A 12,682-nucleotide genomic window follows, 5' to 3' on the forward strand; every position below is an offset into this window, starting at 1 on the left:
GTACCATATATTACCATAATGCAATAATCTCCTTGTGATACCCTGCAAGTGCTCTCTAGTACAATGGGAGCCTAGAAGAGTTAAGGACTGACAGCTACCTAGTGGTCCAAAATGTCACTCAGCAATCACTAGCTCTTTCCTTTTTTTCTCATTGTTTAAATACCACTCTTTAAACCAGAGGTAAATTGTATCTCTCATGATGAGAAACCTTTTCCTTGTCTGCATCAGTGTTCCTGGTTTGTGAAGAGCATTTGTCATGAGAAGTTTAAGGAGAAATCATGAAATTCATTTAAAATGAAGTGAGGAACAGTAATGCAAAGATCCCAGTGAACATTTTCAACAATTCACAGAGAAAACCTCTGCTCTTATGATTTAAATCAAAGCTAGACCCCTGTAACTGACTTAGTCAGATGCACTGAACAAAGCCTTGCAGATCACAAAAAAAAAAACAATTTAAAATTGGTTGGAGTTTAATTGATCAAAAACGCAATTAAACTCCAACCTTAATTCTCATATTTCCCTTTCAGAATTCACATCTACTCCTTTGAATTTTATCACCTGTACCACAGAGACAGGAACAAAATGTTTCCTAAATTTTGGGAAAATGTTACAGTAAGCACATGAAAATAAATGTGGGTAAGCTTACTCTGATATAAACATATTAGACTTATATCGTTAAAAAAAAAGCACTACTCTGTATATGCTAAAGTTTGTCTTCTTTCGACATTTTGTGACATGAACTACAAAAAACAGTTGAGTACAATGGGAAGCCTCTAGCTTCATTGTAGAGCCCATAGCTCTACAGCTTCATGAAGATAAAGATTAGTACTGAGGGTAGTGATAGACTTGCGTATAAAAGCTTAGTAACTCAGTTCTTCTCTTGTCCCATCTGTTTCCAGACAAAAGTTCACATGGGTACGAATGAACAAGCAATATACAAGATATAAAATAGAGCTGGTTCTGTAGGAGAGTAGGTGGCATATTCAATGTAGAAATCTTTTTGCCTTGCTTGCTGATTTGTCTTCTCTCATTCTTTAGGAAGAGTTTATCATTCTATTTTGAATGATAAACTACAGGAAACAAGAAAAAAAATGAACTTTGAATAAAACCCCTACTTTTTTCATGCAAAATTGTTAGGGAGAAAATCTCAAAGAAGCGAAGAACCACAGAAGAGACACACAGCTCAGAGTACTTTTCAAAATGTTATACTGCATATGTCGTTCTTTAACATATAGAGAGGAAAGCAGATTTTCAAAGTTTGGAATGATAACGAAGGGATGATTTCACTTACCTCTTTTGGCAATTTCATCAACATATCTTTGCAGCGCTGCACACATATCACCGCTTTCTGAAAATCCCCTTGAGCAACTGCCTAAGTAGAGTATGCCAACAAACTGTTAATAAGCAACTTGTCTTAAAAATTCATTAAAAGACAGATTCTCTAAAATAGGACTTGGTGTTTTTACATTCAGTAAAACCAGGTTTGGGATTAGGTATCTGTCCTTACAGTACTACAATAATTCTGTATATTTCTATATATTGCCATATGATAAAGACATCCAGAAAAAAACTGCAGTCCTTAGGTAGTGTGAAAAGGTCAGATGCATGGGACAAGTTCATTCAGATGTTATGATAAAAAGGTTAAGCAAGTCTTAAACCACTTCTCCAACAATTTAAGGTCCTCTTTTGTCTCCATGATCAAATTAAAAATTTTGGCCACTGCTTTAGCCTATTTAGGGAAGCTCTTCAGGATTTTGGATAGTACTCCCCTTCCAAATACTGAGGTCAGTGGCGTTATCAATGAATGCAGGCAACTACTGTTGAGGGATATTAGTTGTTTAACATAAATAAGTAGGCTTTAATTAGAATAAATTACTTAGGATTATAATAGAGCGTGATTTGTGCTGTTTGCTTAGCTTTACTTAGCATGAGTGGCTGGATTTGCTGAAGCCTTTAGGCCGTGAGAGAGGTATTTTTCTCAGTAATTTTCCTAGTAGTTTTTCTAACAGCTAGTACAGTGCTGTGTTTAGTCTTTTAGTATGGGACAGTATTTTGATATCACACAAATGTCTCAGTAGTGTTTCTCTCAGGTCTGGGACTCTTCAGTTCTCCATGTTCCACCAGCAAGGGCAGGTGCGCAAGGAGTGTAAACCAAAGATACGGAAAACTTCCCTTTGGGGAAAACTGTGGAAACTGCAGGTCAACAAGGTAAGAGCCTGCCTGCCTGGACACAGAAGAAGAATCCAATTAGATGTTAGAAGACCCCAGGCCAAAAATCACCATTGGACTAAAGAACACGTGGACAGTACATGAAGGGCGCATGAAGGGCGCATGAGGGGCGAGTGTATGGGACCCAAGGGTGTAATTGCCCCAGCATCTCTTTGTTCTGGGTCCCTCTCTTTGGAGGCACCCAGCCCAGGCTGATCCTGCTGCTGCATCTTTCAATTAAAATTATTTTATAAAATCCAATGCATGAGACTCTGCTGCAGGAAGCCTAGGGTCAAGCCTGAAGATGGAGGAAGTGTGCCCAAAAATAAGTGTGTGTGTGCATACAACACCATGAATGGTAAGTGAATGCTCGGGCAGCAGTTACTCCTTTAACAACTACATTTTCTCATATTTACACTTATATGTCTGTGATAATCGATAGCATTGATAAAATACTCACAAGCTTCAGTCAATCACAACAATGCCCTACAAAACTCAGAATTTCTAAATTACATACTACAAATTGTTGTTGTTGTGTTGTTGATCCCCCTAGAAAACCTTCAGCACTTTTTCAGACTCCTCTCATATTGCACTACGCTTTTCTTTTTACAATTATCACAACGATTCTTACCTCATTATATGATGCCAGAAAATACCAAATGTCATGGAATTCACTGTTTCCAGATCTTGTAATTTTATACTGATTTTCCCAATGTTTAAAGCCTTTATATGTGAAAAGCAGCACGTATGAGGGTCATGGAAGAGAGGGTATTGATATATAAAAAGATCTCTGTCTGATAGCATATACAATTAATAGCTTTGATGATGTTCATGAGTTTGCAGAGTCATGAAAGTTGTAAGTTACAGAGGACTTTGCACCCATGGCTTATATCTACTTGTAAGATACGAACCTTGGATGTTTGCGGCCAAGATGAATACTACCTTCATATACTTTCAATCAGTCTAGCTACAAATAGTATCACAGTATGATGACTGTTCCAAAGTGACTAGTCTTGCTGTGTTCATGCTACACAAATGCAGTTTGGGGTACCCAGGCTCTACACTAGTCCTATCCCCCCTTCTTCAGTCAAGCACAAGACACCTTTGGACCCGACACATTTATGATTCAGAAAGGCAGATGTTTATAAAACAGCCACACTAGCCAAATCATAGAGCAACAAATCTGAACTAGAAGATGTAAACACCACAGCAGAAATGGCTGTGATAAATTAGGCAAATTAAAAATCATTAAGTGATTGCAACACTGACTGCAAACACGAGATGTGCTATCTTACATCTAAGTGAAGGAAATATATCCCTCAGCAAGTCTTAAATGCTAAGCATTCATACATTTAATAAGTGGGTCAGAGTTTCCCTCTATATCTCTAGTGACTTATTAGGAAAACTGGGAAGAACACATACTGATTCAGCCTGATAAGAGAGTACTTTGAAGAGGTTCTTCTCCACATCAGCTTTGTGCATGTGAATATCTGCTTCACCATGGCTCCCCTTAAGTAACTTTGCATACAGTTTTTCTATACTCTGGAAAACAAAGCATAGGCATCACCCATGGAACTTACAAATAGGTGTGTTTGTAAGAAATTAAAACTGGAAAGGAACTTACTGTCATGGCAATCTCTAGAAATCCATCAGCAAGATCAGCTTTTCCAATATCTATCCAGCCTTTCCCAGTTTTCATACACATCTGAAGGAGAAAATGTAAGTGCTTTGTGAAAACACATTTTCAAGAAAGGCAATGTGAGATCTCATCTTGTTGATGCACATATCTAACATATGAAGAGGGGTAATTCAGCTCTTCAATTTCTGACAAGCATCTCTCATGTCTGAATGAAGTCCTTAACACTTAGGTGCAGCATAAGACTTATGAATATGCTGCTCTCATAACATTTTACCATATGACAAAGATGTGATGCTAACTACATTGTCCAGGAATTCTTAACTGCACTGGCTCAACAAGGTATCCCTGTGATAATACAGGTCCCCCTTCAGCATGTGCATTCCCCAGAACTACAGGTATATTTCACTCCCTTTCCAAAACAACTGTAAGAGGGTTTGAAGGTTTCCCTTGGCGATCAATTGTACTTCATTGCTCACCCACCATTAGCCTTACCAAAATCTGTCTTCGAATAGTTCCCTCCGGAGGATCACTGCCTTCACAAAGGCACACCAGTCTGCAAGCAACAAACCGTACTGCAAGAAAGCAGTGCAGACATTCGTAAGTTCCCTTTTCTCTCTTTTTTTTTTTTTTTTTTTTTGGAAAGTGAGGCCCTGCCATATCTGAAAGACTGCTCGCCATTTCCATTTTAAATTAGAAAAATAGAAAAAATCTGAAAGCTTCAAGAGTCAAAGCAGTCTGAATTTTAGCCAAGCTGCTTAAAACTGTTTTTTAGGCAGTAAGGGGAAAAAAAAAGGATATTCTCATCAAAATACCTATTAAAGACTTCAGAGAGAGTTTAAGTTAAATACATGGTATTCAAAGACTTAATTACATTGCAGGTGCTTACAGTAACATGTCTTGAGAGCCTCAAAATAGCCTTCAGCAAAACACGGAAATTAAATTTAATAACCTTTACATTTTCAAAGTAAAAAGCAAAAATATTTTCAGGCCTTCCGTATACATCAGGGATGGAAAAGACACCACTTAATGTATTTAAAATAGCCTCTCCCTGGCCCTTCAGCTGTGATACAAGATCTGAGAACATTACGCTCTACAATTACTACTTATTTTGTGTAAACTTACCCTTTTCCCTTTACTTGATATAATTTATACGATGCAGATTATACATAATTTTGACTATAATCCCTCAAGACAAAAATCTAGGCCAGATATTGTGATCCTGCAGAACCACATAAAGAACGGGTTGAGGGTAAAGAACAAAAGCTCACTTCTGCTTTCCCCCAGCCCTGTTCCTGGCTCTAAGCAGACCCAAAAGCCACATACATGGCTAAAGCAGGGAGGTAAAAAGAGGATTTAGAGGTTTTTTTGGTATGTAAACACTGTTTCTTTAATCTAACTCTCTCATCAATCTCACTTGATATAAATTAATTGACCAGTAGTCTAAAATTTACATCTATATTGTTTCCATACATTTTTAGATTAAAACCGTAGCATTAGAAGGCAAATTACAGCTTCCTTTGGTCACATCACCTCTTTACTGATGCTCTGGCATGGAAGAGGGGAGTGATAAGAATGCCTACACTGATTCTGTGTCACAAGAGATCACTATTACACCAGGATGCTCCTTCCTGAACTGTTTATACAAGCCTGGCTGTATATTTTCCTCTGTCTACACCCTATCTGCAAAGATCCAAACAAATCTACAACACTACGTATATGCCTGTCAGGAGAGCGTTTTCTCTTTTCATGCTAGATCACACAAAACACATTTAGGACACATACATACGTTTAGCTCTTTGCTCATCATTGACAACAGAACCCGCGTGTTTGGTCACAGCCCAGTTCCAAAGGCTTATTGCACCCTCTTCAACCTGAGTAGGAGAATTCCATTAGATTTAATTTTGTCCTAGATTTGGGTCATATTGACATTTACTGCTGGAAAAGGAACCATCTTTCATGTGTATCACAGTAATGACCTTTCCACATGTTTGTGCAGCTTCCTTTCATGTTACAGTCAAAGGTGTGAGGTTTCCATTAAACTGTCACGTGATTCCACAGGGAGGTCTGGGATAGTGACCTGAAAATAGGCATGCTGAATGGACCACATAGCATTTCTTCAGCTAAAAGTATAGATCATTCTTTTCTATAGAGCCATTGTTTCAGAAAAATTATAAGCAGCTGGGAGGAAGCACATACTCTTTTCATAAGTATATTTCATAAAATATATTCAGTCTTATAAAAGACTTTCACATCTTCTAAAAACATGAGAGCACCTTTAAGAGGAAGCAAGGTAAGAAAGAGTATGACTGTAAATCCAAGGCTGACAAAACCTGAAACTAAAAAGAATTAATCATATGACCAATAGCACATATATGTCACATCATCCATCAGTGCCTTCAGCTCCACTTTGAAATTATGCATAGTAGCAAATTCTGACAGTGAAGTGGTGGACTTCAGAACATTCAAACATGTTCCTAAACAAATCCCATTAATCTTTCATATTACTAAACGTCCTAACCTGTGTTTCTACCAAGTCCTTTTCCAAACTCAGCAAACCATGACCTCACTTAGCCTATCCATCTGGGATGAACTTTTCTCACGAACACTCATAGATACAAAATTTGTGCAACAGGACATCGCCATATCCAAAATACAACTGATTCACTGGTAGCTTTCAGAATAAGTTATGTAAATTTTAAACAGATGTTGAAAAATTTGAAGGTATTAGAAAACAGCTGTAAGAATTGTATCAGGTTTGAAAACATACCTATAGTAAGGCTTCACCTCTTTTGCTTATCAAAAAGAAAACTAAGTATAATTTTTTTAAATACCTACACCAGGAAACTTCTGGTATTAGGAAACAACAAAGGCTACTGACTACACAGTCTTGTTAAAAAGATGATGCAGTCCTATGTAAAGGCAATAACCTCCTTTAAGAACCCACTTTGAAGGGCTGTACTTTTCATCACTTCAAATCCTAGTTTCCAAGGCAGATCTTGTCTACAAATACACTGTGGCCTAACTAGAAGACATTTTATGGTCCCTTTATTGAAGGGATCAGGTAACAAATTAATGATTTCTCCTTTCTTTGAAAATAATTTAGCCCAAGTGATTCAGGAAGAATTGAAGAATATCAGTTTTATGGTCCTGTATTTCTTTACAGACTGCACTAAGCATAATTTCTGCTGTTACACCTGCTAATCTGTCTTGCTCCTTGTCACAAATTTAGGACTTTCAAAATCAGTCTTCGTTAGATAATAATTGCTATAAGTCTCTCTTCAAAATATAATTTTGTTGGAAAACGTTGGACAATATCTCAGCTGGTCTTGTTTTTATTCCAGATTGACATATTTCTCATCAGACTTCTTTTTGAAAAATGCCTTTTAAAGTAGACATTTACTACTTTGTAAGTACCCCTCTAGAAGAAATACATGGGGAAAAAAAAACCCTAAAATTAAAAACATTATAAACAATAACCTAACTCACTCTTCTAACATATGAAAATGAGTACTTCCCACTCTAATATTATGCACTGGGTTTACCAGGCAGTTAAAACAACATGCTTGCTTTTCTTCTTCCTCGAGTATCTGCTATCATTATCACACACACGCCAGAAGAACCTCTCCTCTAACCCACTACCAAGCTCTTAATGCATCAGCACTCTATGCGCACATTTTTACTTGAAATTACAAGTAGATACTACTAGAAAGTTGAAATAATATAAACTTTAACATTACTAAGATCCCAGTAACTTTTGCCATTGTAATGCACACTTTTACATTTTGCATTGACTTTTTAAATGTAACATTTTTCACTTTATTTTGGACTTTCATGCTATCAGGTTAGAAGATGAAAGAATAAACTATTCTGTTTACACTCCAGTAACGCTTGAGTTAAACGATTAGCTTCACCACAAAAGATGGGAAGCAAGAGCACGTGCTCGGAGAGCTGCAGGAACCGCAACCACCAACCTGGGTGAGAGCCGCTGTGTGGTGCGAAGCACATGAAAACCCTATTTCTTCAGGGGGGTTGGAGAGGGGCACCGGGCCGGGAAGCCGGGGCTCTACCTCAGTCGCCCTCTCATCCTCCTCAGAGATGCTCCCCGCCGCCTGGAAGAGCTCCTCGGTGAGGGCGGCGATGCGGGACGGGGCGTCTTCCCTCAACAGCTCCCGCACCAGCCCTGTAAGACAGGACGGGGGGGGGGGGGGGGCGGGTAATACAGCCCAACAACAGGCAACGGCTCCCAGGCGCTTAGCGGAAAAGGAGTCCTCGCCCCACGGCAGGCAGTACCTTCCATCACCACCAGCCGCGCTCCCACCATGGCTGAAGCGGCCCCACAACGCCACCCACGCACTGTGAGGAAACCTGAAGCGAAGGAAAGACGCCTCGGCGCATGCGCACAGCCCGCTCTGCGCGCGCACCGCCGCGAAACATACCGGATTCTGCGCCACGGCCGCGCCAAACCCAGCGTTCCCGGCGGCTCCGCACGTCGATTGGCTGTCTGAAGCTACCGCCCCGCCTTCCCGCCCCGAGCGACAGGCGCCGGGGCCAATCGGACGGTACGGCGGATCGGCTCTCCCGTTTGTTGTCCGGTGGGCGCCGCGGCGGTTCTAGAAGGATCTCGGGAGCAGAGCCCGGCCAGGCGCAGGCGAGATGTCGGGGCTACTCCACACCACGCTGAGCGGGCTCAACAGCGACTCCTACTGCGAGATCAGCCAGTACCGCGACCAGCACTTCCGGGTGCGCCCGACGGCCAGGCCTGAGGCGCGAGGGTGGGGGTGACGGGGCCCGGCCGGGGCGGAGGGGTGGAGCAGCGCCTGAGGGGGAGGGCTGTTGCCGGGGCAAGGCCGTGCGAGGAGTCGGCGAACGGGAGGGCGTCGCATCTCTGAGGCGGCAGGAGGTGCCCGTCAGGCCCTGGCGCCGGGAGTGGAGCAAGTCGGCGTGCTCACCTAGCTGCGTACTCCCCTCTGCCCTCAGGGTAGCAGGCAGCTGCAGGAGAAATCCCTGAAAATTTCCTCTACGCTGTATGTTGGCAACCTGTCCTTCTACACTACTGAGGAGCAGATCCAGGAGCTCTTCTCCAAGTGTGGAGATGTCAAGAGGATTGTCATGGGGCTGGACAAGATCAAGAAAACCCCCTGTGGTTTCTGCTTTGTCGAGTATCCTTTCTGGTTCCCGGCTACTGTTAGCCTGTGTGTGGTTGCCACCTTTAGTTCTTCTCTTTACAGCAAAATTAGCTGTTTTGCTGTGGCAAACCTGAGAAGGAGTGATAGTGAAGTGCTTTCTATCACACGCTTGCCTTGCAACTTTCTACCTTGCTACTTCCCCACCAACCACTTTAATTGAGAGACAAGCTGTACAGTGGTGCCACAGGTGAAAAGTGCTACTGCTGCTGTACTTTCTGGAGGTGGCAGAGCTCCTTTGATTTGTTTATTTCTTTAATGATTTTAGGACCAGAATGAGAACTGTTACAGTTGTCAGGCTGAGCTCTTGCATGGCCAGAGCACATGTTCACTTTCTCTCTCTTAATTTCACACCTGAACGAAGTTGCAGAGTAAGCCATGGCGGTATTCCCAAGCACAGGGGACACACTTGTACAAGTTGTGCCCTGAACCGTTGTTGCAAAGCTTTCCTGTGAGGCCTGCACCTTTTGTTCAAATTTGGTCAAGCTTTATGTAGTAGAAAAAGGCATATTACAGATTTGTTCCTCTTTCAGGGCTTTAACGTTTTTGTTTCATCTACTTGTGAAACAAGTGATCCAAAGCTACTTCCTATGTGTGCAAGTACTGACATTAAAGTTCAGAATCCTTTCCTGAATGGGAGCTGGTTTTAGCCTGGACAGTTTTTGATTCCATAGAGAAGAGCAGGAAGAGTAAAAAAGGCTGGAAGGAAAGGTTTTTCTGCTTCTCAAATACAATAGTTCTGTCTTTTTTTCTTTGCAGTACTGGACAAAATAGCACACTTAGTTCTCCTTATAGTATGCTTTAGATACTACACAAGAGCAGACGCTGAACATGCAATGCGATTTATCAATGGCACACGACTAGATGACCGCATCATTCGAACTGACTGGGATGCAGGGTTTAAGGAGGGACGACAGTATGGAAGAGGAAAGACTGGAGGACAGGTAAAGGCAATACCAGTTCATACTTTGAAATTGATCCCCCTAAGACTGTGTACTGCTTTGCTAGTTTTGTCTCATGCAGAACAATGTGTAGACTGTAAAGACCTGATAATGAACTTCAGCCATTCCCCAGTTGCTTTGGTAACTGATGCCTAGTGTCAAAAGCTAGAAATAGAACTTAAGGCCATTTCTGTCTAGGATTCCAAACTTCCTGTAGTGCAAGCAGAATGTTCCCTAATCCAAGCTAGTACACTTAAAATCATGCAGAATTTGAATGGATGGGGACAGTGTAGCTGCTAGGCCAATCTCAATGCAGCAGTTTGCCTTGGTGCAAAGGGAAGGTTCCTTTGCGGATTTCCAGGGCAGATGGGAGAAAATGTTCTGGAGGCCAAGCCTGGCAATTCAGAAAGCTGGACTGCAAAGCTGAATGAAAATATTTTGGGGTCTTCCTTGCTTCTTGTCTAAAAAGACCTCAGCCATCAGATACATCCTCATTTGTCATTTTCACTATCATTACCACCTTTCGATTATTTGAAGAGATTTCAAATGAATCAAAGTGCGTTTAACCTGATCTTCAGTTTCTCACCAACTGAGCAAGGAGGTGATGATGATTCTGAAGTCTAGCAGAAGACAGGCAGTGTGGGGTACTAATATCTGTGTTACTGCTGTGCCTCAGGTGCGAGATGAGTACCGAACAGACTACGATGTGGGAAGAGGTGGCTTCGGGAAGATCATTCAAATGCAGAAGGCAAATCATCAGCCTGCAATCTATTAATTGCCTCATGGGTCCTAGCTCATAGAGGGCTCTGTCCTTCCAGAGCTAGCCCTGTTCTCACATTTTTGGATTGGGGTAGGGAGTGAGATCCAAGTTCCAGCAAAAGGTGACCCTCCTTAAACTGTGGATATACATGTATTCATTCCCCCTTCCTTCTGGGCTAGAGAGGATGTTCTGTGCTGATACAGGACAACAAGGGAAAAAAAAACCAAAACAAACCAAAAACGGACAGCTCTGCAGGATTCTGGCTAAGCAGAAATGCAGCATGTCACACACACTTTGTGCTATGACATACTCTTCACATTGCAGCTAAGCAAGTGGCTTCCTCCAAGCTGCGACTGCAGCCATGGTTGCTCTCAAATGGAACTTCTTAAAAACTTACCACCATCAGAGCCCTCCAGGTACCTGGGCACCTTGTGGGGATGCACAAGAGATTCAGGTTTCTAATTTACAACCTCATCTGCTTACAAAACAGTATTGCTGTTTGGATGAGAGACGTGGAACAAAGTCTTATCATCCGCTTGGAGGTGCTTGTCTGCATATCTAGCCCTTGGGTTGTTCAGGGCCTGCAGAGCATTTCTCTTTATGATTCCCCCCAGTGCTGCCTGGCTTTTCAGAACCTCACTGTTTGGCGTGATTTTGTTAAAAAGTTTCTTTTAATTTTTTAAATAAACAGTTGTATTGGGTCTGGCTGAGATGGAGTTAATTTTCCCCCTAGCAGTCCTCATAGTGCTGTGCTTTGTATTGGTAGCTAGAAAAGTTTTGATAACAAACCAGTGTTTTGGCTACTGCTGAGCAGGGCTCCCAAGGCGCTCTCTGCAACGTTTTCCCTCCTTACCCAGTAGGCTGAGGGTGGGCAAGATCTTGGGAGAGGACAGAGCTGACCCAAACTGACCAAAGGGATATTCCATAACGTATAACATCTGCTCAGCAATAAAAGCTAAGAGAAAGGGAGGGACATTTGTTATTATGATGTTTGTCTTCTGGAGCAACCGCTACACCTACTGAAGCCCTGCTTCCCAGGAAGTGGGTGGACATCGCCTGCTGATGGGAAGTAGAGAAATCTTTTGTTTTCCTTTGCTTCCACACACGGCCTTGCTTTTGCATTATTAAACTGCCTTTATCTTGACCCATGAGGTTTTTTCCATCTTATTTCCCCCCCCCCCCCATCCTGCCAAGGAGGGGAGTGATACAGTGGCTTGGTGGGCATCTGGCACTCAGCCAAGGTCAACCCACCGCAGTCATTGGTGCCCAGTGTGGGGCACGAGACAACGGCAGTTTTGTATTGTGTGCTATAGATATAGTAGTTATTAAGTAGCAAGCTTCTGTGCAGGTCATGGAGTTTTTTTGGCTGCACTGCTTACCTCTATTTTGCTGAGCTTGGGAACATGCTAGTACAAACAATGGCTCTGTGCTTTGCCCCGGCATTGATGGCTTTGCTGTGGTGGAGAGCTGGGGGAGCTGTCTTGTGGAGAGGATGAGAGAATACATCTCCCTTTTCCTACTCGGGATTGATGTCAATGGTTTTATTATGCAGGCTTCCAAGGTTCTTGCTCACCCTTACGTGAGTAGTTTAATATTACTGATTAACACTGTTGGCATATTATGGGGTTTGTGGAATCTGGTGTCGTCCTCGTGTAAGAGAAGACAACTTTTGGGTGAAGCAGTACAGAAATGTGCCCTGTGGTGGCCAGTCCCTGGGTGGCAGGGTGTGTGGAAGGATTTGGGCAGGTGCCTTGGGCAGTTATCACCTCCCGTGGCCTGGGACTTTACACCTTAGCAGGCAACCGACGCATCACCTGATAGAAGGGTGCCTTGCCTACCCCAATGAAAAGCAGCAGCTTCTAGCACTGTATTGGGGCATGGCCTGTGCCTATCAAGCCACAGTTCAGTACTATCAGAGGACTGTGGTTAAGGCAGGGACCCAAACCACTGA

At 42.4% G+C, this 12,682-nt stretch overlaps 2 protein-coding genes across 3 annotated transcripts in view; one reads left to right on the forward strand and one right to left on the reverse strand.

Moving 5' to 3' along the window:
* Positions 1-8,324, reverse strand: part of TEX11 (testis expressed 11) — a 38,793-nt gene extending 30,469 nt beyond the window's left edge. Inside the window, exons 1-7 of the mRNA XM_075763274.1 lie at positions 8,138-8,324; positions 7,819-8,027; positions 5,634-5,718; positions 4,340-4,419; positions 3,833-3,913; positions 3,631-3,750; positions 1,292-1,372 (exon numbers count right to left, since the gene is read on the reverse strand). Coding sequence (XP_075619389.1) covers positions 1,292-1,372; positions 3,631-3,750; positions 3,833-3,913; positions 4,340-4,419; positions 5,634-5,718; positions 7,819-8,027; positions 8,138-8,168 — 687 coding nt within the window. The 5' untranslated portion in view covers positions 8,169-8,324. The remainder of the gene's footprint in view (positions 1-1,291; positions 1,373-3,630; positions 3,751-3,832; positions 3,914-4,339; positions 4,420-5,633; positions 5,719-7,818; positions 8,028-8,137) is intronic.
* A 63-nt stretch (positions 8,325-8,387) lies between these two features.
* Positions 8,388-11,875, forward strand: LOC104639246 (nuclear cap-binding protein subunit 2). 2 transcript variants are annotated; one of them, XM_075763275.1, is made up of 4 exons: positions 8,388-8,587; positions 8,825-9,006; positions 9,836-9,974; positions 10,648-11,875. In XM_075763275.1, the coding sequence occupies exons 1-4, from the start codon at positions 8,501-8,503 to the stop codon at positions 10,744-10,746; spliced, it is 507 nt and encodes a 168-aa protein (XP_075619390.1). In that variant the 5' UTR covers positions 8,388-8,500; the 3' UTR covers positions 10,747-11,875. The 2 variants fall into 2 exon arrangements, with proteins under 2 accessions (XP_075619390.1, XP_075619391.1); XM_075763276.1 differs by having other exon boundaries at positions 8,437-8,587; positions 8,830-9,006.
* Positions 11,876-12,682: the final 807 nt, after the last annotated feature.

Source organism: Balearica regulorum, chromosome 11 (genome assembly GCF_011004875.1).
Source record: "Balearica regulorum gibbericeps isolate bBalReg1 chromosome 11, bBalReg1.pri, whole genome shotgun sequence".
NCBI classification, from domain to species: Eukaryota; Metazoa; Chordata; class Aves; order Gruiformes; family Gruidae; genus Balearica; species Balearica regulorum.